The sequence below is a fragment of the Pteropus medius genome, unplaced genomic scaffold, assembly GCF_902729225.1.
Source record: "Pteropus medius unplaced genomic scaffold, Ma_sr-lr_union100, whole genome shotgun sequence".
In the NCBI taxonomy this organism is placed as follows: domain Eukaryota; kingdom Metazoa; phylum Chordata; class Mammalia; order Chiroptera; family Pteropodidae; genus Pteropus; species Pteropus medius.
The window spans coordinates 12,878,596-12,904,262 of record NW_024349804.1 but is presented as its reverse complement, the minus strand read 5'-3'; the positions used below and the strand labels follow the sequence as shown (position 1 = coordinate 12,904,262).

The 25,667-nt window shown below is 62.5% G+C and overlaps 1 protein-coding gene across 3 annotated transcripts in view; it reads right to left on the bottom strand.

Moving 5' to 3' along the window:
* Positions 1 to 6: 6 nt before the first annotated feature.
* The window catches only part of SORCS2 (sortilin related VPS10 domain containing receptor 2), a 386,735-nt gene continuing 361,074 nt past the window's right edge, over positions 7 to 25,667 (bottom strand). For 2 of the 3 annotated variants that reach the window (XM_039838002.1, XM_039838000.1), the window contains 16 exons: positions 24,995 to 25,071; positions 21,841 to 21,932; positions 20,763 to 20,870; positions 20,079 to 20,199; positions 19,191 to 19,324; positions 18,340 to 18,468; positions 15,980 to 16,151; positions 10,607 to 10,793; positions 10,107 to 10,240; positions 9,269 to 9,392; positions 6,655 to 6,767; positions 6,031 to 6,156; positions 4,893 to 4,992; positions 4,144 to 4,246; positions 1,882 to 2,015; positions 7 to 387 (listed from right to left, as the gene is read on the bottom strand). In XM_039838002.1, coding sequence (XP_039693936.1) covers positions 323 to 387; positions 1,882 to 2,015; positions 4,144 to 4,246; positions 4,893 to 4,992; positions 6,031 to 6,156; positions 6,655 to 6,767; positions 9,269 to 9,392; positions 10,107 to 10,240; positions 10,607 to 10,793; positions 15,980 to 16,151; positions 18,340 to 18,468; positions 19,191 to 19,324; positions 20,079 to 20,199; positions 20,763 to 20,870; positions 21,841 to 21,932; positions 24,995 to 25,071 — 1,919 coding nt within the window. In that variant the 3' untranslated portion in view covers positions 7 to 322. The remainder of the gene's footprint in view (positions 388 to 1,881; positions 2,016 to 4,143; positions 4,247 to 4,892; positions 4,993 to 6,030; positions 6,157 to 6,654; positions 6,768 to 9,268; positions 9,393 to 10,106; positions 10,241 to 10,606; positions 10,794 to 15,979; positions 16,152 to 18,339; positions 18,469 to 19,190; positions 19,325 to 20,078; positions 20,200 to 20,762; positions 20,871 to 21,840; positions 21,933 to 24,994; positions 25,072 to 25,667) is intronic. The other variant, XM_039838001.1, reaches the window with a different exon arrangement.

Sequence of the window (25,667 nt, the reverse complement as noted above, 5' to 3'; positions counted from 1 at the left end):
TGGCCACCAGAGGCCAGGCCTTGGGCGAGGCCATGGGGTGTGGGGCAGCCGGGGCAGCTGCCTGGGGCCCGGAGTCAGGGCGGGGGCCGTGGGCCTGGCGTCCAGGATGGCAGGGGGCAGCAGCCCCCCGGCCTCTGCGACCGTGAGCTGGGCGGGAGGGGGCTGAACGGAGGGAGGGGCAGCTGGAGGAGGAGGCCTCTCAGCTGGCCCCCGAGGGAATGCCGGTCTCAGCACCAGTGCCGGCCGTGTCTGTGGTTCTGTGCCCTCCACGCGGACGAAACAACAGAGAGGAGACTGTTCTGGGCTCCGGCCTCCGCTGGCATCAGCTCACCAGGTAGCTGTGCATCTCGCGGGAGTTGATGCTCAGGACCACCCCCGAGTGGTTCCCTAGGAAACAGAGATGCCCACTCGTGAGCCACGGGCCCATCAGCGGGAGGGCGGAGAGAGACGAGGGGCGGGGGGCCGTGCGGGACACAGTGGCGGCCTCGGCAGACGCCACGGAGCCAGTGTGCTGTGGGCAGTCCGCGGTTCCTTTGGCCGTGCGGGTCGTGCCTGAATGGGGTGCGGAGGTGGTGGGGTCTCCGCGTGTCCTGGTGGGTGACAGAGGGGGTTCTCCCAGTGCCGTCACAAGCAGTGGACCCCACAGGCCTCCAAAGGTAAGCTGAAGTTGGCCACCACCCACTGCCCCACTGACCTGCAATGGGGCCAACCTGGTCATCAGCAGCAGGGGGGTGCAGGAGGGGCTCCGTCCCCTCCAGGGAGTGGGCACTGCAGGCCCCGTGTGGGACAGCCCGGGAGGCGGCAAGGGGAGAGACGGGGCAATGATGGTCAGAGACTCTGTCCCTTATGAAACCAAGCGACAGAGCCGTGGCTGCTTGTAAGGGGCGGGGGCCACCCGGGAACTGAGGCTCGGACTGTGGGTCCGACTCCAGCGCCCTCCAGTGCCCTCCAGACCAGCTGGGTGACCCAGGACAGTGCATGGCTGCACCTCGATGTCCTCGGCTGCTGAAGCGACCTCCACGACAGGCCTGGAGCCTCAGTTTACCTCACGGGAGGGAGGAGCCTGTGCGGTGGCAGGGGACCTCCTCCGGTGTGGCCCAGCCCCTCCCCCGCCGGGGACAGAGTCCGTGTCCCCTGCTCCTGGACAGACTGGCTGCCCCCACCGACAGAGCATGACGCAGGTGACAGCCAGGGCCACCATGGAAGGCGAGGCAGCTGTCTCTCTCCCTAGCTGCGCTGGGAACTCGGCACCATGCTGAGAGGGAGCCCAAGCCACGTGGAGGCCACGGGCAGGCGCTGGGGGACAGCCCCAGCCGGGCCCTTAGCTGGCTGTCCACGTCAATTTCCAGACACCAGAGTAAGGACACTTCAAGACAATTCGACAGCCATCGACAGCAACCTCACGACAGACCTGGAGAGGGGGCCGCCTGGCTGAGCCTGGTCACCCCAGAGCCACGGGAGAACACGGCGGGTAAGGGATGCGACGCCCTGCACTGCGGGGTGTGCCGGGCAGCACGTGACCGGGGGTGAAGGAGATCCCCGTAAGGAAGATGCTCTGTCAGCTGTGAGCCGGTCATGCCCGTGGTCGGGGCTCACGAAATCGTCATTCCCAGTGCGCCAGAGGGCGGGGAGCTTGAGGGGGTGACTGTGGGGACAGCCCCGCTTCTTCGTGGAGGCCAGCCCGCCCCCCTCCTCTCCCCGCCCTCCGAGCATTCAGGGGCTGCCAGGCGGGCTGGCCCGGTGGCCACAGGCCTCGTCCCCTCGTCAAGTGGAGGGGACGCGCTGCTGGGTCTGCGGGCCCGCGTCCCGTGTGCTCTGCTGGCCGAGGTGGCGGGGTGGGGACGTGGGGCGTGGGGAGGCGGGATTCGCGGGCATTGTTACCTAGAGTCTGCGAGTCGAGATCGTCACCTACAAACCCCTCACCCTGGACGGCGCTCTGCCGGCTGGCGGGGCTGGTCATCTCCTGCTCCTTCTCGTTGCGCATCTGGGCGTACACGGTCCTGCCTGGGCGTTTCCTGCAGGGCGGGCGCAGGTGGGGCTCAGGCTCCGCCCCCCCGCGCGTAGCGCTGACCTGCTCCGAGCCGCCTCCCCCAGGAAGCCCTCCCTCCCATGAGCCCCCGCGGCCCCGGGTCTCCCTGCTTCCAGCACCCAGCTGCCTCGTCCATCTCCGTTCGTCCATCTCCCTGGACCGAGGATCCGTGCAGGGAGGGGGTGTCTCACTCCCCTGCTGCCCCGTCCCCCAGCAGCCCTGGGAGGGCGGCGCCCTGGGCTCTGGCTGGGTGAGCGGGCGCCCAGTCCCACGGGACGCACGTGCCCCCGGCTCCGAGAGGCACTGCCTGAGCCCTGCCCGGTTCCGACCCCTGGTGTGGGGTGGGTAGCTCTGTCCTAGCTCTGTCCACTGAGGATGAGCGAAGGTGGCACGTGCCACCTCCAAGCTGGGACATTCACACACCGACTCAAGTCCATCCTGAACAACCCTCGTCCTCTGGCGTGGCGCCAGCCTTGCCGGAAGTGGCCTCGCTCTGTCCGTCTGGGCCCTGCCACAGAGAGCACGAGACCCCAGCCTTTGGTGGCCACGAGCCACTGAGCCTCCGGGGCTGGTCGTCGTGGCAGCCCAGCCCCGCACCCTCCCCCGCGCTGATGCTGGGCCAGCGGGACCCGCCCCGCCTGGCCTCCCAGTGCTGGGGGGCACGGGGCGCTTCCCTCCACCGCCAGCCCAGGCTCCGGGGAGCACGCTGCACCCATGGCTGTGCCCACGGCGTCCATGGCAACCCCTCCCGCCAGTAAGGCATGGGTCATTCAGCAGTGTGCCAGGTACCCCCGACGCTTAAGCCCTCGCCTCTCTGGGGCGCCTTGGGGGCCTCACTCAGGGTCCCCCCTTCCTCTTCTGCCCCTCCTCTGGGTACCAGGTGGCAGCTTCCTCCGGGACCCTTTACAGCACGCACAGTAAATCTGGAGCGATCTGTGGAAACCGCAGTCTGGCCCGCAGGGGGTCTGAAGGATGCGATTTAGGGACCAGAACTCTGTTCCTTTCACGTAACTCCCGCCTCCTGCTCCCCAGGAAACTCCTGCCGCCCTGCAGTGTGCTGGACAAAGCGCCAACGAGCACCTGCGCCCAGCCCCAGGTCCAAGGTGGGGGGAAATGGGGGAGGGGGGCCTCCACACTGGCCTCCTACACAGCTGACTTGGGTCTGCCACCTCGCCTTCACACACACCCCAGGCCCCACAACAGGTCTCAGCCAGACGGGAAGGGGGACAGGAAGCTGCATGGGGGCTCCACAGGGCGGGCGTCCTGCCTGAGCTTGGCAACTCCCACCCCCAATCTGCCTCTTCAGCGTCAGCATCAGCATCAGCACTGCGGCCCCAGCACCTGGCCCAGTGTCCACCCGCACCGAGGAGGGACACGCATGGAACGACCACTCGGAGGGCTGATGCCCATCCGGGATGGCCGGCAGGATCTGGCAGGGGCGAGTGGGTCCAGGGCCCTGGGACGGTGGGGCTCAGGGAGGGACCCCCGGCTTCGGAGAACGTGAAGGAAAGGGTGAGCCATGTCTCTGGACTGTCCCCAAGGGCAGCCATGCCCAGGGAGACCCTGAGGCTCTGAAAGCTGAACCAGCAAGATGGGGAGAAACAAGGGGGTCAAATTTCAAGGCTGTGTTTTGCAGGAAACACATCTGGTGACACTTCTTGGTCCTTTTGCTTGTTCCAAGGTCCAGAATCCAGGTAAATTCAGATTCACCAGCCTCAGCATGAGGCCCCGCCCACTGCCACCCTGGACACGGATGCCCCCCTCATCCGGAGCCCCCTGGCAGGCGGCCACTCTCGGTCATGCTCCCCAGAGATGGGCACTGGAAGACCACGGGACATGAGATGGACGGGCCTTGTCAGAACCCCATTCTGTCCTCTGCTGTGTGGCTCTGGGCATGTCACCTAACCTCTCTGAGCCTTGGCATCCTTGTCTGTAAAATGACAGACGGTGGGCTCCCTCTGAGGAGCGGGGAGCAGAAGGGAGGATGGGGAAGAAGATGCTGGGGACCCGGGGGGCACTCGGAACCAGGGACAGGTCAGAGCGACGCCTCTCCTACAGCCCACTGTGGGTGCAGACTCACACCCCCTCCTGCTGGGGAGACCAGGTGGCCTTGCCTTTTGAACTTGTAGAGGATGAAGGCTCCCACCACGAAGAGTCCGATGACAAAGAGGACGGCCACCGCCCAGTAGCCACTGCTCCTTCCCAGCCTCTGAGCACCTGCAACACAGCAGCCATTAGTGGCAGCATAGACAGCGGCCAGTCCCAGGGTGGCTGAGAGGGACCAGCAGGCCACGCAGGCGGAGGGATCCGCTCTGGGCCCAGACTCCTGCTGTGTGCATGCAGGCCCCGGTCCTCCCTCCGGCCAGGGCACAGGGGACAGAAGGCCTCTGCCCATGTCTGTGCTGCATGGGGTGACCTGCCAGCTCTCCCACGGACGGGCAGAAAGTTGTTCTCCAGCTTCCACAAAGATTCTCGTCCCAAAGGGGAAAGGACATACTTGTGAGGACAGTCCCATGGAGGGGGGTGGGGGGGGGCGAGACCATCTGAGACCCTCAAAATCAGAGTTCCCTGCCCCATCTGCAGAGCAGTGTGAGGCGCAGGCCCCGTCCCCATCCCTGTGGTGATGGGCATCACCTGAGGGGCCTGCACGTACCCCGACTCCCTGCAGGCCACGCCCAGGCCCCGCAGGCCACGCCCAGGCGGGGGCAGAGCCACGCCCACTCAGCGCAGCACCTGGCACTAGCCCGCGTCCCCACGGAGGAGGGGCACGCACGTGGCTACTTAAAAGACCAAACGGATGGACGGACGCAAGAGGCAGCCAGGAGGGCCTGGAGGGGGGCGGGGGTGCAGGGCTCGCTCTCACCTGTGTCTGCCTCCCTCTCGGCCACCAGGACGCGGACCCCGCCCCGCAGGAGGAAGCTGATCTTCTGTGCGCTCAGCACCTGCCGGATGGCCGTGAGTCTCTGCAAGCGGAGAGGGGAGTGAGGGCCCGGAGCACGGAGCGGGCAGGGCGGGGCGGCCTGCGCTCCGCCAGCCCAGGCTTCCCGGGGCTCAGGAGGGAACTGGGCCCGCACGGACGCTCAGGTGTCGCCGTGCACAGGTGGGCGCAGGGCCATAGGAGGAAGGAGGCCTCTGCAGGATGCAAGTCCCCGGCTGGGACACTCCCTGGGGACCCTGCGAGGCTTGGCGAACCGTTTTGGCACCAGCGATTCGGGGAGGCCGGCTCCCCGCTCACAGGGTGCGGGAGCCACCTCTGTCCTTGGGGACAAGCCACAGCCCAGCTCGAAGGCTGGGGACGCCTGGTCCTGGCACATCCCTGACAGAGCTGCTGCGCCTCTGTCAGGAGGGTCGACCGGAGGCTCCAGGGAACGACTGTGGTGTCACTCTGTCCCTCCATGGTTGACTTTCTGAAGAAGGGCCGAGCCATTCCACAGAGGCCACAGTTCACGCCCCCAGCAGAGCCTCCACACCCTCCTCGTCACTAGAGACTGTTTCTTTATAAGGGACTGCAGCCCCCTGGTGTGTGGCAAGTGGTTCCGGTCATCTTTGAGTCTCCCGGCCAGGCCTGTCACACAGCAGGCCCTTGTTCCCGGGAGAGGGCCATTACTTGGGCGTCGTCCCGTGCATTAAAGACCTTGCTGAGGCCGGACCTCTGGTCTGTCCTCACAGCCGTACCCCAGTGTCCTGCACCTCCAGCAGCCCTGCGTGAGGTCAGGGCCATGTGACCAGCTTCAGCTGGTGAAATGGGAGAGGAAGTGGCGTGTGTCCACCCCGGGAAGGTGGGCCTGCCCCCATCCTCCGCCCACCATAGGGACCTCGAAGGCCACGTGGGTTCCCGAGGGTGTGGCCACACATGGAAGAGGGCCAGCACCCGCGTCGGACTGACTGGCGAGAAAGGAGGCTTTACGTGACAACGAGCCGCGGGGGTTTCTGTGGCTGTGATCTGCCACCAAGCCCTCGGTGGGGCAGGAAGCACCGGGTCTAGTGGCCGCGGGAGATACCTTGTCACTCACGAGGCTCCTCTTCCTCGTGGGCCGGGGCGGGGGCAGGAGCACGTGCAGGTCGGCCAGGGTGGGCAGTCCCGGCCTGACCACGGTCACCAGCAGCTCCTCAGGGATGCCAGTCTCCTGCGGGGACACAAAGCAGCCATGCCGATGATGCGCGTCCTTGTCTGCCACACCGCAGGCCCTCGGGAGACCTTCTCTCCCCCTTGACCTGTCTACGTCCTGGCCATCTGCCCTCCCTGCAAGCATTTCCGAGCCCTGCACGCCATGGAGATGGCCCCAGAATCCAACTGCAGCCCCATATCACCCAGCTCTCTTGGTCCCTTGGCCCTATGTCCCCCTCTACTTGACCAGGTCTGTCCCCTCCAGCCCACTCCTAACACCTCAGCCCCTCTGCCTCCGGTGCTTCCAGATCCCTATTTGCCCCCGAGTGCCCAGGGCAATGTCCCCAGCATTATTAGCGGCAGGCCTTGGGTGACTCTAGGGGGGCGGCCTTTCTCTCACTGGGGAGCCCAGGGCCTCGGCTGTCCTGTGCCCTCTCTGATGCACCGCCTTCGTCTGCTTCCTGTGCCCTCCCGAGGGCAGTGGTGGGGAAGCCGTGGCGTTGGTGGCCGCGGGCACCTTGGAGAGGAGTCGGGTGACCACCAGGCCGACGTCCTCTCTCCACTCCGGGGTGTTGGGGTTGTGTGCGTCCAGGTCCTTGGAAAATTGCAGAGGCACAATCTGGTATTGATCTGGAAAGAGGCGGAGATGGTGCCGATCAGTCCTGCGCAGCCTGGCTGTCCCGCCAAGCAGGGGGCCCAGGACGGCGCCCGGGTTCAGACCCCACGGCCTCCTTTGGGTCACCAGATCCCGCCCTGGGCGGGGACACTTCACCGGCTGCCGTCTTATCACAATAACGCCGGGGACGACAACGACAAAGCCAGCACTGACCGGGGAAGGAGGGCCTGGCGCGCGCCAAGCCTGCCCTGTGGGATTTGCCCTGTTAACTCACGAGGACACGTACTCACCCCACGAGGTCGGCTTCCGGGCCCCAGGACCCACGGGCTTTGACGGGGCCGCCCCACCCCGCAGACCGAGCGTCCCTGGAGAGCAGACCCTCCGTCCTCCTCTTTCTCTCGTATTTCCCAGGACCCCGGACTCAGAGGCCCGTCCTGGAGCCACGAGCACCGGAAGCCACGGCGAAGTCTCTCCATTTACCTCGGAGCCTCGGTTTCCTCACTTGGAAAGTGGGAGCAGGTGCCGTACGGGCGAGCGGCCCAAGGGGCAAGTGCTCGTGAACTGGGAACGCACCACCTTACGACGGGCGTCCACGGTGAGAGGCGAGAAGTACAACTCCCTGTTTGTAGATGACACGATAGTCTACACAGCAAACCCTAAGGGCTCCACCCAAAAGCCGTGAGAACTAACAGATTCAGGAAAGCGGCAGGACACGAAGTCAACGTACAGAAACCCGCCGTGTTCCTATCCGCAGACAATGAACTACGAGAGCGAAAAATTCAGACAAGAATCCCATTTGTAATCCCATTTGTAATCGAGAACCCAGAAATAAACCCATGGCTACATGGTCGATTGATCTATGACAAATTTGTCAACAATGGGGAAAGGACAGTCTCTTCATAAATGCTGCTGGGGAAAACTGGACGGCTACATACAAAAGAACAGAACTAGACAACTTACCTTACACCAAACACAAAAACTAACTCAAAACGGATTAAAAAACTGAACCTAAGACCCGAAACCATAAAACCGAGAGGAAAACAGGTGGTAAGCTCCTTGCCGTCGGTCTTGGCGATGATTTTTTTTGGATTTGACACCAAAAGCCAAAGCCACGAAAGCAAAAATAAAAAAATGTGAGACAACATCAAATGACCAGCTTCTGCACAGCAAAAGGAACCATCGACAAGATGAAAGGCATTCTATGGATTGGGAGGAAGTATTTGCAAATCAGGTGTCCAATAAAGGATTAATATCCAACATATATAAAGAACTCCTACAACTTGATAGCAAAAAAAATAAAATAAAAATAAACAATCCAATGATGATCAGGGTATCCGAGTGAACATTTTCCTACGAGGACCTACAGATGGCCAACAGGTACGTGAAGAGATGCTTCGTTAGCATCACTGGTCATCAGGGAGATGCACGTCAAAGCCACAGTGAGACGCCACCTCACCGGTTAGAATGGCTGCTACCAAAACGACGAGAAAAGACGAGGTGTGGAGGGAACGTGGACTGATGCGGCCACCCTGGGAAGCGCTGTGCGGCCCCCTCAAAAACCTACAGATAGAGCTACCAGATGCCCCGGCGACCCCACGGCTGGGTGTTTTCCCAGAGAAATGAAAACACTAAGCAGCCCGTGTTCACTGCGGCGTTATTTACAGCAGCCGAGACGCGGGCCCAGCCTAGGTGGCCATCGGCGGACAAATCTATACAGATAACGTGGTACATACACAACCACCAGCCGCAAAAAGAAGGAAATCCTGCCATTTTGGTAACGGGGATGGACCTCGAAGGCATTAACGCTAAGTGCAATGAGCCAGACAGAGAAAGACACGTACCGTATGCTCTCACTTATACGTGGGATCTAAAAACCAAAACAACGAACAAAAAAATGAGCTCGTAGATACGGAAACAGATTGGTGGTCGCCAGAGGCGGGGGTGGGCGAAGGGGTCAAAAGGCACAAACGCCCCGTTACAAAAGGAGTAAGTCCTGGGCGGTCAGGTACCGCGGGGCGGCTGCGGTCAAGGATGCCACGTGGCGTAACTGCGAGTCGCTGAGAGAGACCCTGAATGTTCTCATCACGAGAAAAAAATTCCGTAAGTGTGTGAGGTGACGGACGCTCCCTAGACTCGTGGTGGTGACCACGTCACGGTTCACAAACGTCGAATCCTCACGACAAACGCCTGAGACTAACGTGATGCCGTGTGTCAAATGCGCGTCCGTGAGACAAGGACCCGCAGCCTCGCGCAGCGGCTGTCTGTCTGTCTGTCTGTCAGGTGTGTGGGTGAGAACGGCCAAGGGCAGCCCCACTGCACATCTGACTGCTGGCTTCTGTCCCCAGGGGAGGCCGTTCTCAAAGCAAAATGAGTTTCTATCAGAGTGACCGCTGGGGGGGTGGTCCATCCTTCGGGGTAATCTGTGTGAATGTCTCCCGTGAGGGCTGAGCCCCCCAGCGCACGGGTGCGTGGGGCAGTGACTCCCAGCGGGCAGCCCGCCCCCCGAGGGACTCACCCAGCACGCGGACGACCTTGGAGTCCTGCAGCACGGAGCTCCCGCAGGCGGCCTGCACGGTCACACGCACGTCCCCTGCGCCCACGAACCGCGTGGTCACCCAGTGATCCAGGGACAGCAAGGGCTGCAGGAGCACAAGCAGAGTCGGAGCCGGGCCTCGGGTGGGGACAGTGGGAGAGCTGGCCCCGTGGTCAGTCAGCTGGCCAGGGCTGCAGCGAGAACGCCAGGGCATGGGGCAGCAGGGGACCCCAGAGAAGCCGGGTCTAGGCTAACGCGGCATGGACACTGGCCTTCCAGTGGTTGTCCCCAACCCTCCTCCGTGGATGGTCCAGAAGGCATACGTGGCCTCGGGCTGGGCCTCCACCCATGTCCCTGCCCCACTGAGGTGTGACCCGCCACCCTGCTCAGCACCCAGCCTGTGGGGTGGGGCACACTCATCGACCTGGTGGCTGCATTGCCTCAGACCATGCAGTTAGGGACAGAGGCTCTGGGCGCTCAGCTGCAGGTGTCTAAGCTGTGAGTCGAGACCGCAGCCCAGGCCTGTGCCAGACCCACCCCTCCAGGGGACCACCATTAGGACCCCACAGCCCCTCCCCGCCTGGCCTCCGGGTCTGGGCCCTCAGCCACTGTTTGGGGGGCTTTCTGCTTGGGGGTACAGGGCTGAAGTTTGCTGAATGAGTGAAGGAGGCCCCTGCTTGGGTTTTGAGGGCCCCCCAGATTGGGAATGGGCATGTGTCCACCACACCTGGACACAGCTGGCCCCTGGGCGTGTGCCTGCCCCACCTCCACAGAGTCACCCTCTCCACTCCAGGCGGCAGCGAGGCCGGCGCCAGCACACCTGCAGGCTGGGGCCGATCCACCAGTAGAAGACGGTGAGGTTGGGGTTCGGGGGCAGCAGCACGGCTGTGAGGTTCACCTCCTGGTTGACACCGATGACGGGAACCACTTGGAGGTAGAGGGCCTGCAGGGGGGCTGCGGGGGCCGGGAAAGGTCGGAGGCTGGCATCGGGGCCCTGGGCTTTGCAGAGGCTGCTTGTTGGTCACTGTTCCCATCACCTTCATGATTAGTGCTGCCACCACCCACTCAGTGCCCTCGTCACCTCCACTGCCATCACCACCGCCACCACCGCCACCACCGCCGCCACTGCCGCCGCCAGCCCTCGTCCTGTGCAGACAGACTGCCACGGCGGGGCCTTGAGCCCGGCTGCTGGCCTCCTGCCCCGGGGCCCTCGCCCTGAGCACTGGGGACCTGCAGCAGCCCTGAGGGAGCCCCATGCTTCCCTAGGGCCAGGTGTGCCACCGAGCGCGACGCGTGGCCTACAAGGGGCAATGGACTTACAGTTGACCTGGACAAAGAGCACCGCCTCGTCGTGCCCGGCCGTGTTCTCTGCCCTGACGGACACGCGGTAGATGCCAGGGCTCTCGTAGCGGTGCCGGATGGGCTCCCCGGTCAACGTGAGGTTCATGTACATGGCCTTGAAGCCGTCCCCGAGGTCCACCTGGTACTTGGTGGTCAAGACGTCGCCCTGCAGGAAACACCGTGAGGGCACTTCGGGCCGGACCTCGAAGCTCACTCACTCGTTCATTCCCTTGCTCCTGTCCTCAAAACAAGCGGGCCCGGGGGGCCCAGGGAACCGGAGCTGGTTCTGCCTTTGGGGTCCAGCCTGGAGTGCCGGACTGAGGGAGGCAGACGTGGCCAGAGCTGCAGAGACCCGGTGGAGCCGAAGCAGGGGCCACTTTAAAGCCCTCACCCAGCTGCAGAGGAGAGGGTCGAGGGGTGCAGGGTGAGGTCAGGGAAATCCCCGAGGCCTGAGCCGGGAGCCTGGAGGGTGACAGGGGCCTCGCGCACGGTAGGGGCGTCGGCAGCAGCACTAGGAAGATGCAGACACGGGAGCCCCTTGACCAGCCTCCCGGGAAATGCAGCGTCGCGGCCCCCGCGGTGGCTGTGTTTCCCGAGCTGTTTCTCGATCTCGTGCCACGTGGTGCCAGGAGTGAGCTCGGTCGCTCAGCGTCCACGCAGACAGGCGCCCCCCCGCCAACTGCTGCCTCTCCCCGGCATTTCATCTCCCACGCGAGCCGTTCCGCTGCCCACACGCCCCCTGCCACGAGCACGGTCCTTCAGATGACCGGCTTCCTCAGCCACGGGGAACGGAGCCAGGGGAACAGGAGCTTTTCCAACTTTATAGCAAGAAGCGGTTCTGGTGTTCAGCCTCGTTTTCTCTCTCTCGCCCTCCCTCGCCCCTGTCATCCGTCCCTGCCACGGGAGACCAGGTCCTGGTGGTGAAGACGGAGCAGGATTATTACTACCCGTTGATCGGTCCTCTCCTTATACGGCTGCCGAAACTGAAGACTCGTCAGCACACTCCGTAACGTACGCTCATTCACCTTTTCCAAAAATATGGTGTGAGGGGCTGGATAGTGCCCGTCCCCCCGAAATTCATGCCCACCCAGAACCTCAGAATGCGACTTTATGTGGACATAGGGTTTTAGCAGACATGATTAGTTCAGACGGGGTCACAGCGGAGTAGGACAGGCCCAAACCCAGTGACTGGTGTCTTTATAGAGGGGGGTGGGAGGTGCACAAAAGCCCTGTGCAGACGGGGATTAATGTGTCCACTCGTGGGGGGGGGCAGCTGGGGCCACTGGGGGAGGGGGAGGAAGGGTCCCCTCTGGCAACCCCGCCCACACCGGGGTTTTAGACCTCTGGCCTCCAGAACGAAGAGAGGAGAAATGCAGGCTGATTTAAGCCACCCCGTCTGCAGTCACCTGTCGTGCCAGCCTCGAGAAGCTTCCACGTGTTCTACTATCCAGATCCACTTTATAGGTTAGGAGACGGGCTCTGGGAGCCCAGACCTGGGCAGGCTCCTCCCCTCACCCAATCACGGCCACCATCTCCATGGTGGCAGCCTCGCTCGCTGGTGGAGGGGACTGGGGGGCGGAGCCGGGTGTCAGGTCTGATTTGCTCCGGAGGGAGGGAGGCGCTTCCTGTGCTGCATCCCAGGAGGGGTGGTGCCTGTGGCTTTGACATGGGCAGGTGCCACATCCACCTCTGGGGACTGTGTTCTTGCCTGCGAGTGGCTGGACTGACGTCCATTTAACTATTTGCACATTTTACCTGATTAAAATAACTTGTCGTTTTTTCCCTATCAGGAAAAGTGATACAGTATCGATGTAGAAAAAAACAGAAATTAAAAAGGGTGAACAGAAGGAAATAGGAGGAAAAACCCAACGTCACCCACCATTAACACCTCGGCGTACCTCATACCGGCCTGTTTGGGTGTGTTTGTTTCTTACAGAGCACTTTTAGAAAATGTGAACGTTTTATTCTGAGATAACTGTCCAACCACGTGTAATTGTAAGGAATAACACAGACAGACCCGGGTGCCCTGCACCCAGTGTCCCCAGTGCCCAAACCGCACAAAACTGTGGTATCACAACCAGGAGTCAACACACAATCGACACAGAGCGGTGGCATCAGCACGGGGTCCCCTCCGCCGCCCCTGCACAGCACGCCCGCTCCCCGTCACACCCCTGGACCCCGGCAGCCACGCATCTGTTCCCCATTTCTAGAATCCTGTCGTTTTGAGAAAGTCCCATAAACGGAGTCACACACCGTGTAAACTTTGGGAACTGGCTCTTTCCCACCAGTGTGAGTCTCTGGAGAGCCGCCCAGGTTGTGGGTGTGTTAGTGACCTGTCTGTCCCTCCACATCGCGGAGCAGCGATTTGCTGGACCACAGTGGCTCATCCGCTCCCCCCTTGAGGACACCCGGGTTGGTGCCACTTTCTGGCCGTTAGGAATAGAGCTGCTGGAACGTCCGCGTCCAGGTGTCCGTGTGAACGAAAGTCTGCATTTCTCTGGGAGGGGTGCCCGGGAGTGCCACCCCCGAGTCCCACGGTAGCTGCCTGTCTGGTTGTTTTAGGACACTGCCGAGCTGTTCTCCAGGTGGCCGTGTCGTCTTATATTCCCCCAGCTGCAGTGGAGGGACCCAGTTTCTCCACGTCCTCGCCAGCACCTGGTGCCGCTATTTCTCATTGTAGCCATTCCGGTCGGTGTGCGGTTTAGTTCACGGTTCCCTAATGGCTGATGACGCTGAGCGTCTCCTCCGGAGCTTGCTTCTCGCCCACATCTTCCCTTGGGTGAGACGTCTCTTCGTGCCTGTCACCCAGGTCCCGATCGAATCGTTTCATGCTCTCAGCAGCAGTCTGCGTGGGGTATGTGGTCAGTAAATGCTTCTCTGCAGCTCGCCTAACCATCTTCTGAAAGCGTCCTTCGGGGACTCCTCCATGACAGGGCTCGTGGTGTCCCCCCCAAGCAGTGTGCCCCGGATGCCAAGCGTCTTCCCCGCTCTCTTTGCTAAAGGATTTAGTTTCCACTTTGCGTGTAAGTCTGTGATCCATTCTGAGTTTGCTTTTGTCAGGTGTGAGGCTCATGGTCACCGGGTGCTCATCTGCCGGATGCCACCCCGCACTCCCCGCAGATACCCCCACCCCACGGAGCGCTCTCCTCCCGTGGGAAAATTGGCTGTGCACAGCTGTGAGAGTCAGTTTCTGGGTTCTCTGTCAGACCGCATTTTTAATTCACAGGTAGTTACAGAACGCGGGTCCCCCTAAATCCACCCCCATCTTCGCACCCAGCTTGGCCCATGTGAGGGTGGGTGTGTGTGATTGTGTCTGTTGGTGTGCAGATGTGTCTGAGTGTGAGTCAGTGTGAGCCGGTGTGTGAGAATGAGTGTGTATATGCACGAGTGTGTGTTCACACTCGACCCCACGCCCCCAGGCTTCGGTGAGGAAGGCATCGGCCACTTCTGGACAGTGGTGTGTGCCAGGCGAGCTCTCTCTGCTGCTGCAGTCAGGGTCCCTGGGCGGCCAGGCTGACAGGCTTGTCCCATCTTGGCCCAGGTTCAGAGGATCCGCAGGTGCAAGTGCGTGGCCAAGGTCCCAGGCTCCCGGGGGCAGTAGACAGCCAGTTTCTTCTGGGAGTTTGCCCTAGAACTCAGGTCAGCAGCTGGGTCCACTCCGAGGGTCCAGGGGTCCCCAGGCCAGGCAGGGGGCTCCATCCTCCCACCACCCCAGGATGCTGTCATGAGCGGAGGTGCCCGGACCAGGAATCTCAGGAGCAGGCTTGTCGGCACTGGGACCGGGGACAGGAGGACCACGGCTGCCTAGGACGGACCCGGGTCCGGGGGCTGTGGACCAGGCGCTGTCCACCTGGAAGCCCCAGGGCTGGGACCCGATGCTCTCTCTGTCCCTGGTTACTGTGTGGCCTCCGGTGAGTGACTGCACTGTGCCACCTCGGTCTCCCAGCTATCAAGCTGGTCGGCTGGGGGAGGCGGGGGACGAAGGAGGCAGTGTGTCAGGCGTGCAGACACCGGTGCTCACACGTGCAGCTCTGCGACCTCGCTGGCCTCGGCTCCCATTTACACGAGACTAGAGGCCCGCCTTCCAACACCAAGGACCTTCGTCATCATTGCCTGGCCACCCCAGCGCCATAGTTCGAAGGATGCCTTCTAAACAAAGGCGTGACCGCTGGGCAGACAAGCCTGGAGCCCGGGACGGTCTCTCTCCAGGTGGGAACAGGTGGCTCCAACTTCTCCATCAGGCTTTTCTCTAATCTTGGATTTCTTGCGTGCTCGAGTTTTTCTAATTTCTGTTTTTGAATGTTTTACAATGAGTACTTGTGACTTTCACAGTCAGAAAAACAGGTGTGCTACGTGTTAATTTAAGACTAGAAGGACATACAAAAATTAACCGTCATTATCCTGGAGGCACAGGAGTTGGTGACATTTACACTCTTGATGTTTTGAATGTGTTTTCAAATGTTTTATAATGAACATGTATTGTTTTTCAAATCAGAAGAAACTATAACACTATAATAAAGAGAGAAAGATGGGACCGGGGAGAGATGTGTATATGCGCACACTTCTGTGTGCATAAACACCCAATGCACCTGTCTAACCGTGTCCTGTCATCTAGCCACGGGATTTGGCTTTGGTCGTGGGATTACGAGAAATAGTTGGATTTTTTCACTTTCTACTTTTTTTTAAAGATTCCAATTAAGTAAATTAATATAATCAGAGGTTTGAAAAATCCGACTGCCACCCACCAGAATGAGTGACTCACACACTGCAGTCCAGCACATACACAAACACAAATGTATGCACACGTGCACACACACACGTACACACACACGGACGTGAACACACGAACATGCACACACAAATGCACACGTGTACAATGTGTGCAAACACGCGCACACATGCACACACGCAGATGCACACAGGCACATACACATGCACACACGGACATGTACACGCAAATGCATGCACGCAGACGCACGCGCGCACAAGCACGCACACACACATGCACACACACAAATGCATGCGCGCACATGCACACATGTGCGTAAACACGAACATGTACACACAAATGCACACATGCAGACACATGTACACACACGCGCTCACACACGCGCGGAACGCCCAGCTTCCCTTTGCCCACGCTGGCTGCCCCTCGATGATCTCCCTTATGCTGTGCTATTCCCTCGTCTGTGAGTTTCTGACACTGTCCGGCGCGGGCCAGGCCCTGGGAAGGACTTCCGGCCCGCCCCCCGCACTCCCGCGCCCCCGCGCCCCCGCGCCCCCGCGCCCCTGCTGGGGAGGCCGGTCCCGGGGAGGCCGCCCGCGCATGCGCACGGCGGGCGGGCCGCTCACCTTCTCCTGCCGCACCACGAACAACACGTCCTCCCCGGGCCTCACGGCCACCGCCTCGCCGCGGATGCTGACCTGCAGGCCCCGGGGCGGCATCAGGGGGCACTGCAGCTGGGCCGGGCTCTGCCGCAGGTCCACGCCGCCCTCGCACACGCTGGACGCCACCTTCCGGTACCTGCGGCCAGAGAGCGGGTCGGGGGGGACGCGCGCGTCACCGAGGGGCGGCTCCTGGCTCAAGACCTCCCTTCGCCAGCTCCGTCGTCCTCCGTCTCTACCTGGTGGCTATTTCCACCCCGCTTCAGAGACGAGAAAACTGGCCCACAAGAGAGGACGGCTGACCAGAGCCGGCAGGGGCTGCTTCAGAGTCACCTGGGCCTTGGTCTGATCGTGTCACTTATGATAATAACATTGGCCGTCACGGTTGCTGAGGGGCTGGCCGAAGGGGCCTTGCTGAGAAATGTGGTCCCCAGGAGGACAGAGTGACTGAGAGGGGCTGGGGTTCAACCTCAGCCTGGCCACCGATGTGCCACATGGCCGTGGGCAAGTCCGCCGTTGGGGCTCTGGTTCCCCGTTACCTCCAGAGAGCCGGAGCAGATGGCACCTGACTTGCCGGCTCGTTCAAGCAACACCTGTTGACTGAGCATCTACCACGAGCTGCTACAGGGTACGGGGTGACCGCACGCAGCCCCACCCTTGCAGAGCGCACTGTCTGGTGGCGGACGCAGGCCTCCTCAAACCACCCCACACAGGGTGAAATCATGGCTGTGACAAGCCCCGGCATCCGGCCCCTGAGGAAGGGGCTTCCGGCCGAGATGAGGAGGGGGGCCTGGCGGAAAGCGCACCCCGCGCAGTGGGACCAGCACGTGCAAAGGCCCTGGGGTGGGCGGGCGCAGGGGTGGGATGAGCTGGGGAGGGGCTGGCGGGCAGACCCGATGGCCCAGGGAAGCCTTGCCGGAGAGCGCGGGAAAACCTCTGCCCGGCGGCACCATCGGACCTGCCACCTGCGACATTCTCTCAGGCGGCCGCAGCGGCCTAGGCCTGCCCAGCTCCCCAAGCCTGGCGCCCCCTCCCGCCCTCGCGGCTCGGCCACAGAACGAACACTGGGAGGTTTGCCATGCAGACACTTTGATTACTCTGGAATAAAATACACTCTAAGAGTGACACACCTACAGCACCATGGTGCCCAGAGTGTAGACCGCGTGACGCGAAACCCTTCGCCCTTTGGGTCCTGCCTCTGACACTTCAGACGAGAGCCCCTGCTTGTCAAGCCCTGGCGGGTGCAGTGGAGTGACAGCCGTGGCTGCCTGGTGCTGTGACGGATGATGGATGGTGGTGGGTGGACGGGTGGGGGTAGGGGGAGGAGTGAATGAATAAATGAATGACTGGATGGATAAAGGGATGGAAGAATGGATGGATGGATAGGAAATGGAAAGGTGGAAGGGTGGATCAATGAAATGGATGGGTGAGTGGACGGATGGATGGAAGGATAGGTGGATGACGAATGGGTGAATGGACGGGTGGACAGAAGGATGGAGGAGTGAATGGACACAGAGATGAAGGATGGATGATGGGGGTTTTCTGATAAGGCTTTTTTTCTCCCTCTTAAACCTTCCTCAAAGTGCGTGGGGACTTTTAGGTGGAGTGTGCTTTGGGCCCCCTGAAGCTTCCGGTTCGCAGCTTCCGTGCACCTGACATTTTTGCACGACATGAACCCTTTACAAACAGCACGCTCAGCCTCTGGTGGAGGAAAAGATTCGTAACTGCTCACACCTGCCGAGCACGTCACCCTCACGCCGCACACTGAAGGAAAGCCTACCACATGTCACGGAGCTCGAAGTCCAGCAGGGAGGACAACTGGGTGAGTGACAATGATAACCAAGAACCGGATGTCGCTGTGACAGACGTGAGCTTGGGGCCCATGGTGGGTGGTCAGGGAAGGCTTCCTGGAGGAAGTGCCATTCAAGCTGAGACCGAAAGGGAGAACGGGCAACTCTGGCCCAGCTCAGGGCTGCCTCACTTGGTGTGGTGAGCGGGGGAGGTCCTGGCGCTGCAGGGACTCAGCGGGACCAGGGCAGGGGTGCTGCTGCCCCGGGCGGGCTCAGACCCTCCAGCAGGTGTGAGCTCCGAGACACCTTAGACCTTCTCTGCCCGTTGTTCTTTGTTCAGAGGCAGCTCAAGGTGCGTTTTCTCCCTGATGCTGACCCACGTGGGCTCAGGTCGGAGAACCCTGTAGGGTCCGTGGCCGGGGTACCGCTCAGGAGTCCCGGCCAGCAGGACGTGCTCAGCCTGGCTTCTGCTTCCAGCCCCCGTGCGGGGAGCTGCGGGCCCCAGGCAGGTGGATGAGGCGAGGCCCGCACACTCACCCGAGACTGTTGGCGTAGGTCTGGCCCAGGACACAGTCGTCAGGGGGGGACAGCGGGTTGAACCAGAAGTTGGCAAAGCACTGGCCGGCGTCAGACTCTGAGGAGGGGGAGCGCTCAAATCCGTAGTCGCTGCAGGGAGCAAAGAACAGGGGTCCGGAGGCAGGCCGGGCGGCCACGGGGGCCAGCGGGGCGGGGGCCTCCCAGAGAGGACACAGGGGCAAAGCCACGCAGCCCTGTCTCAGGGGAGATGGTCCGAAAGCCCACAGCCGTGTTCCGGGTGAGAGGGGAAGCCAAGGGGATGCTGGGGACTCACAAGAGCGCGCCGACCCCAGCCCGAGTGTCCCGGAGGGCTGCCTGGAGGTGGTGAGCCGGATGGCAAAGGAAGAGCAAGGACAGCCAGGGCACGCGAGGGGAGGGCCACTGCAGAGGGGACCGGACCCCTCAAGGCTGGTGCAGGGGGACCCAGGCCGAGGTGACTGGGACGTAAGGGTGAGCAGGCTGGCGAGGGGCAGAGCACGGCTGGGAGGCGAGCCGGTGGGCCAGAGGCCTCGTGGGCCAGGTTCTGGAACTGGGACATTGTCCTGTGGGCGCCGCAGGAGGTTGTGAGCGGGGTCGGGGGAGCGGTCAGGGCTTTCAGCGGAGTCCCTGGACGGAGGAGAGGGGCTTGTCCCCGATGGCTGCAGCTAGTCCCGGCTTCTCCCCCCACTGGAGGCAGCTTGCAGATACGTCCAGGCATCCCTAACGCCCCTTCCTGGAGTGGAGGCGGGACGGAGGGACCTGGCTCTGACGCGGGGCTGAGGCGAAAGCGATGCGGGAGGCTCCGAGCCCCGGTCCCCGAGGCCCGCGCTCACCAGAGGAAGTCCGAGGCTCGGCACTCGCACACGTGCGTCCGCAGCGCCGACGTGAAGCTCCGGCCCTTGGTGCACCAGGACGCGGGCTTCCTCTTCCGGAAGCTTCTCTGCTGGCCCATGAGACAGCGGTCGCCCTGCGGTGGCAGCATCAGGTGGGCGGCTGGGGGCGGGTTTGTCCCCTCTCACCGAGGCCCAGGATGGGGAGTGGCCTGCCTGAGGTTGAGCTGGGGCAGCAACCCCCCAATCTGACCCCACAAGTGTCACTGAGCGCCATCTGGGCCTGCGAGGTCACGCAGTGGCTGGAAGCAGGGCCCAAGGGTGCCAGGCCCTGGGCAGGAGCTGGATGGGCCATAACCTTGAGGGCTCCTGTGGGCGCACAGTAGGTCCTCAGCCTATGGTGAGAACAGCCCCCACCCCCTGGTACTGGGGCAGCAGCAGGGCAGGGTCCCCAGCACCTCCGGAGCCCCCTGCAATCCCGACCCCATGCCACCTGTGGGGCACAGCCTGGCCCCCACTGTGGCGGGAGGCCATCGCAGGCCTTAGCTCTCCCCCCGAGCGAGAATGTTACTCATTTCGCTGCAGGAACATTTGTGTGTTGAGATTATGGGGTGGGGGCTGCCCCGGACCCCACTGGAGTGTCAGGTCACATATGACACATGCGCCCGTGCTACGCTCCTACGATCCGAACAATCCTGGACCTGGGCACGTGGCTGGGCTGGGGCCTGGGGACTTGTGTCCCCTGAGAGTGACTGAGCCCAGAGCGGCCCACGTGCTGAGAAGGGGCCAGAAAGCCCCAGGAGGTGGGTTCTGGGAGGACTTCTGGGGGGGAGGGGCTCCCGCGGCCTCCCGGGCAGGGCCCGAGGCGGAGGTGGGCCTGCCCGCGCCCACCTGCAGGTCGGTGAGGTCCCAGGAGCTGTAGTCCTCCTCGCCACACGGCCTGGAGAACGAGGGCCGGAAGTCCACCTTCACCAGCTCCCAGTCGGAGCGGAAGCTGATGTGGCCGAAGATGCTGGGAGGGTAGGGGTGGGGGGAACGGCCTTATTCGGGCCCGGTCCCGCGGCGCAGACCGCCTTCCCTCTGGCCTCGTCCCCATCTGCACTGTGGGCCCAGTGACACGGCTGCTGCCCCGCTGGGCCCCCCTGGGCCCAAACGGCCACTGGCTACGGCCTCGAGCCCGGGCTGCGGGGCTGGGCTCACGGCCTGGCTCTGCCCCGCACCGGCCTGTCTGCATCTCAGGTCCTCACTGTGCGACCCGCCTGAGTCCTTTACAGGAGCCAGAGCTGATAATAATAACAGCCAGCCCGAGGGGGCAGAAAGGGCAGAGGCCCAGGGCCAGCTCTTGAGTCTTGGTTCCTTCCCTCAACAGACAGTTGATCTGGGCAGGTCATCACTGTCCTTGGACATGGACACAGTGGCCCTTCCCAGTGGCTGGGGCGATAGAGCACACTGGGCAGCAGAGACGAGGCAGGTGTGGAGGCGAGGTGGGAGTGAGGATGGGGAGGGGGCCGGGGGTCGGAGCAGCCAGGGCCCTGGGCGGCCCCCCCGCCACAGCCCGCCTCTGCGGTCACTCACGTCATGACCAGCGTCTCCTCCCCCGGCTCGCTCAGCAGCCCGTCCACAAACACGGAGGTGCTGGTGAAGTTGTGTGTGCTCCAGGTGAGGCCCTCGTCCACACTGAACCTGCCAGGAGAAGGGGTGTGGCCATGCGCAGGGCAGGCGGGAGCGCTGCCCGTGTCCAGGACTGGCCGCCCCACCGGCCCCAGCCCTGCCTGTGCCCAGGGACCGGTGCCATCCAGCTGAGGTGGCTGGGAGAACACGGAGGGGTGAGCAGTCGCTGTCCCCAGGTCCAGCCCAGCATCCTGGCCACAACGGGACCCCTACTTCACTCTCTCCTGGAACGTCACAGCAGCCACCTGCTAGCACCGAGTGGCATCCACAGCTGCTTAGCAACACCACAGCCAGAAAGTCCTGGGTGTGCTGTCTGGGTGCCCAGACTGCAGAGTCATCAGGGCCTTGAGAACACCCAGTTCAGCCCCGCCCGATGCCTGAGCCCGGCCCAGGGTTTGCCAGGCCCGTGACAGCACTTTACTGCCTTCCAGTGCGGCATATGGCAGTGCTGCCAGTTAGCAGTGCAAAAAGCTCTTTTTCAGACTAAAGCGATACTGGCTTCCTCGCAGCTCACCCCACTCTGCCTTCTGGATCCAGAGTTCACCGCTGCCTACCCTTCCCCCCTATGGCTCTTCAATGTTCGAAGGTGACGCCAAACTCACTCTCTCCTGGGCACATGCTGCTGGCTTCCTCATCTGGCCCCACCTCTTCCACTTAACTAATTCCTATTAAAAGTCACCTCTTCTGAGAAGCCCTCCTTGCTTCCGCAGACTGGGGCGGGGACCCCCTCTGGGCCCCACAATCCTCCCTCTGTCTCAGTCTAGCCACGCTGCTTGGTCATTTCCAGTTTCCTTGTCTCCCCACGACCAGCCCGAGCAACAGCTGGGGGAGGGCGGGCCCGGCCTGCCCCCACCCCCAGCCGCTGGGGCTGAGTGCTGGTGTCCTGGGCCCCACAGGGAGGCCGTCCGGGGACAGTTCTGGGGCCCCCGGTGGAGAGAAAGGGCCCTGCCCGCCACACCCTGGTGCTGGGCCCCGACGTTACTTGAGGATCTTCAAGGGGATGGAGGTGTCCTTGATGGCCACGATGACTCCGCCGTGGTCCAGGTAGAGGACGTGGTGCTCCTCCTCAAACACCTGGGGGGGAGCGGGGCGCCCTGAGACGGGTCGGAGGTCGTTCAGGGCTGCGGCCCACTCACGGGGGCGGAGCTGTCCACACGCAGGCTGGGGGCCCGGGCAGAGGCTGGGTCCCCGAGCCAGGGCTGCTCTGAGGGCTCCCGTGTCCCCGGGCCACCCCGCGCGCTCTCACACCACCCGGGCTTAGTTCCCGGGGACGACCGGGTGACGAATGGAGCTTTCTAGACGGGTGAGGTGACACAGGAAACCGCAAAGGAGCTGCACGGGGCTCTCTGCGTGGACACCGTGCGCCCAAACGGCCGACACGCGGGCGCGGCGGAAAGCACGGAGTTTAGGGGAGACACACGCGCGTCACGCGTCAAGGCAAACCCCGTGTGACGTGAAGCCTCGGCTCAAGCGCCGCCTCCTCCAGGAAGCCCTCCCTGATGCCACAGCACTCACTTGGGTTCTCCCCAGCTACGCCCGCGGTGCTCACTGCTGCTGACCCACCGCGGCGGCAGGGGACCAGAGCGGTGGGTATGCCCGGGCCCTGCTCCCTGACCATTAGCTCGGGAAGGTGCTTGGACAAGCGTGCTGCCCAAAGCTGCATTAATAGAGACAGAGCTCCCTGGACAAGGGAGGTGACGACCTGCAATTTTCAGGGTTCTGAAGAAGAAACTTTCACGATTCTCCTACCCGCCCCCCCCCACTACCAACTGGTCCGGTGTTCCGGGTCCTCTCTGGGTGCTGGGATCCGGGGTACACCAGGTCTGGTGCCCAGGAGTTCGCAGCCCAGGGGCAGACCCCACACGGCGACTCGCCCCCTCGGACACCAGCAGTGAGGAGGTCCCATGGGCTGCCTCCTCTGCCTGCTCAGTCCAGGTTCTGGCACAGCGGGGGATGAATGACGTCCAATTCCAGTTAAACTCGAGACCTGAGTCCCTGGCCCCCAGGGAGGGGCCACTGCGTGAGGGCGTTTGGGTTCATCTTAGGAGACGCCAGGTGGGCAGGGGCCCGGAGCGGGGAGAGCTGTGTGTCCCGGGGCAGGAAATGCTTTCTGGAGCCGGGGTGCGGGGACAGGTGGAGGGGCTCAGGCCATGGGCGGCATGGGCACACGCGTCAGGCGACAGCGAGACACCCCGTGTCTCGTCGGGCAGTGACGTGAACAGACCTCCCTCTTCTCCGGGGCTGGGCGGGTCCTCGCAGCCCGGCTGTTCTCGAGCAGGGTTTACGTCCGAGGCCCTGCCGCCCTCTTCCCTTGGGGACCGACGCCGCAGGAATATGGGGCACCTCTGGCCAACCCAGGGGACCCCCACAGACAGTTCTACCCTCATTAGCCTGGGGTTCTGGAAGAGGGCTCAGGGTCTCCCAAACCTGGCCAGCGAGATGCACGGGCTTTGAACACCCGTCTCTGCGACCGTCTGTGTCCCAGCCAGCCCAAGGCAGCAGGGTGAGGGGCAGGTGGACCCCGCCCCAGTTCCTCCCTTTCCAGCGCCCCCACACCCTGAGCTCAGGGCTCCTGGAACACCTGCTGGCCACTGTTTTTTCTTTGACCACCCCAGGGGACTCACATTTGGAAAATGTTAGGCTGGTCAACAGCACACGCATCGAGTTCTCCCAGACACCGTTACGTCCTTGATAATCTGGCCCGAGCTCGCCTGGTCATCTTGTCCTGCCTGCCTTCGTCCTACCCTGTCGACTGCTCCCTGGTTCCCAAGTGAACCCCAAAACCCAGCTCCAGCAGCTCTCGCATGCACACACACGGGCGCCCCCCTCTCCTTCCCCAGATGCACAGGAGCCCCCCTCCACACACGTCCCCCATTACTTAGGAAGGGAACAAGGGCCCTAACTCCTAGCCCCACACTCAGCACTTGAGCAGACATCTCCCCTTTTAATTCTGACATCCCCCGGTTTGAAGTCTGAGCAGGGGGCCTGACAAGCGTGGCCAGTGTGAGTCCCTGGCCATCGGCTCCTACGGAATTGCAAGACCACCCGTTTCACCCCCGTCTGTGTATTCTAATGAGGGACGGGTCCTCCAATAAATGGACAGACGGTGACCTTTAAGCAAGTGTAGACAGGCCTCGCCAGTTCCGTGAAATAGAAATATTATAACACAATAAATCTCTTTTGCCCTTTTCAAAATTCCTTGTTTCCTGCATATTATCATAAAGCACCTGGGTCTTAAACCAAGGCTGCAGGTGATATGCCACTTTGGGGACTAACATGTCTGCCCCGAGGGCCGGCCAGGGGCGGGGCTGTCACTGGGGAACTCGGGCTGCAAAAGAGTGACCAGAACACGGAGCTGCTCATGGGGACGGGGGGAGGACTGCTCCCAGGGGAGGGCTCTTCCCAGAGCCTTCAAGCCGAAGCTGCCGCTGCCCGAAGCTGATGGAGCAGGCAAGGCCTTTTGTGCTGTTGCTGTTGGAAGGAGCCGTGAGCTCCCTGTGGGCACTGCACAGAGCCCCCTCGCGGGTCCAGCCTGGCTGTGGGGGCCACTTGCTGCAAAACGGCCACCTCTCGCCCCTCCTTCATTCCCCTGCTTCTGGCTTTGGGCCCCGGGCTACATCGGACCCCCACCCTGGGATGTCTCCCGGGGCCTCGCCCAGACTCGCCGGGGCCCCCAAAGCCCGCTCTTTCCTCATCCACGTCTCTGCTGTCCACCTGGCAGCCTCCCCTGCCAGAACTGCGAGGTCGTCGGTGCCCCCCACTTCCTGGCCTCGGGGCTCCCGGGGTGCTCAGCCCAAGTCCTCGTGTGCCTGTGTGGCCTCCGGCCAGGTGTCACCTCCACTCTCGTTCCTGGCATTTACTCCCTTTGCTCGGCATTCACAGCAACGTGTCCGACCACGTGGAGGTGTGCGTCAGGTCTGCGACCCCCCGGGAGTGGCCATCAGAACGGCCAGTGGACTGGGCCAGCCTGGCCCAGCCCTGCTGTTTAGACAGCGATGCAGTGTCTGCTTAAGGGTACTGTGTGTCCAGCCGCTCAGGCTGGGACGATGAAGCAGAGTGACTCATCACCTCTTCATCACAGAACAGACACATCTCCCAGAAGTCCCCGTGGAACGGGCCCCTCCCTGCCACCTTACCTGCCGCCATGTGTGCCCACAGTCTGACGTGATGTACATTTCCTCCTTATATTCCACCAGCTGTGAGCCCAGGTTCCCTGGGCCGGAAGAAAAGGGGCAAGGTTGCTCTTAGAGTCAGCCAGCTCCCCCCGCACCAAGGTCTGAGCCCAGACAAGTCCCCAGACAAGGAAGGGTACGTGTGCCTGGTCGACACCTCCCACCGCAAAGCCACCCAGCGTCGTCCGGTAACGGCAGGCCTGCTGTAACCACTCTGCTTGTGCCCTGGTCCTCGTCCGTGCAGTGAAGGACTAACCTTGACCAAAGAAAGCCAGCCTTGGGTGGCTGCAGCCAGGCCCAGGTGCAGGCAGAGCTCGGCCCCTCAGGGACCCACAGGTGATGAGTGTGTTTCCAGAATAAGAAGTGTGGAGAGGACGCGGGCCAGGTGGGCCAGCCTGGGGTCATGGCAGCCCTGGGGCTTCCATGGGGGCAGGACTCGAATGGGTTTGCATTTGGAGTGGCTCCTGGAGAGGCAGGTGCAGGGAGACCAGAGGTGGGTCCAGAGCAGCACGGGGCAGCTGGGCGAGTGGACGGAAGGCACAGAGTAGGTGTTCATAAACTATCCGTTGAGCGCATCTTGGAGGATGGTGGGGTGGGCACCCGACTTTCATTTGGGCCCCTGTACCTGGGGTCACCA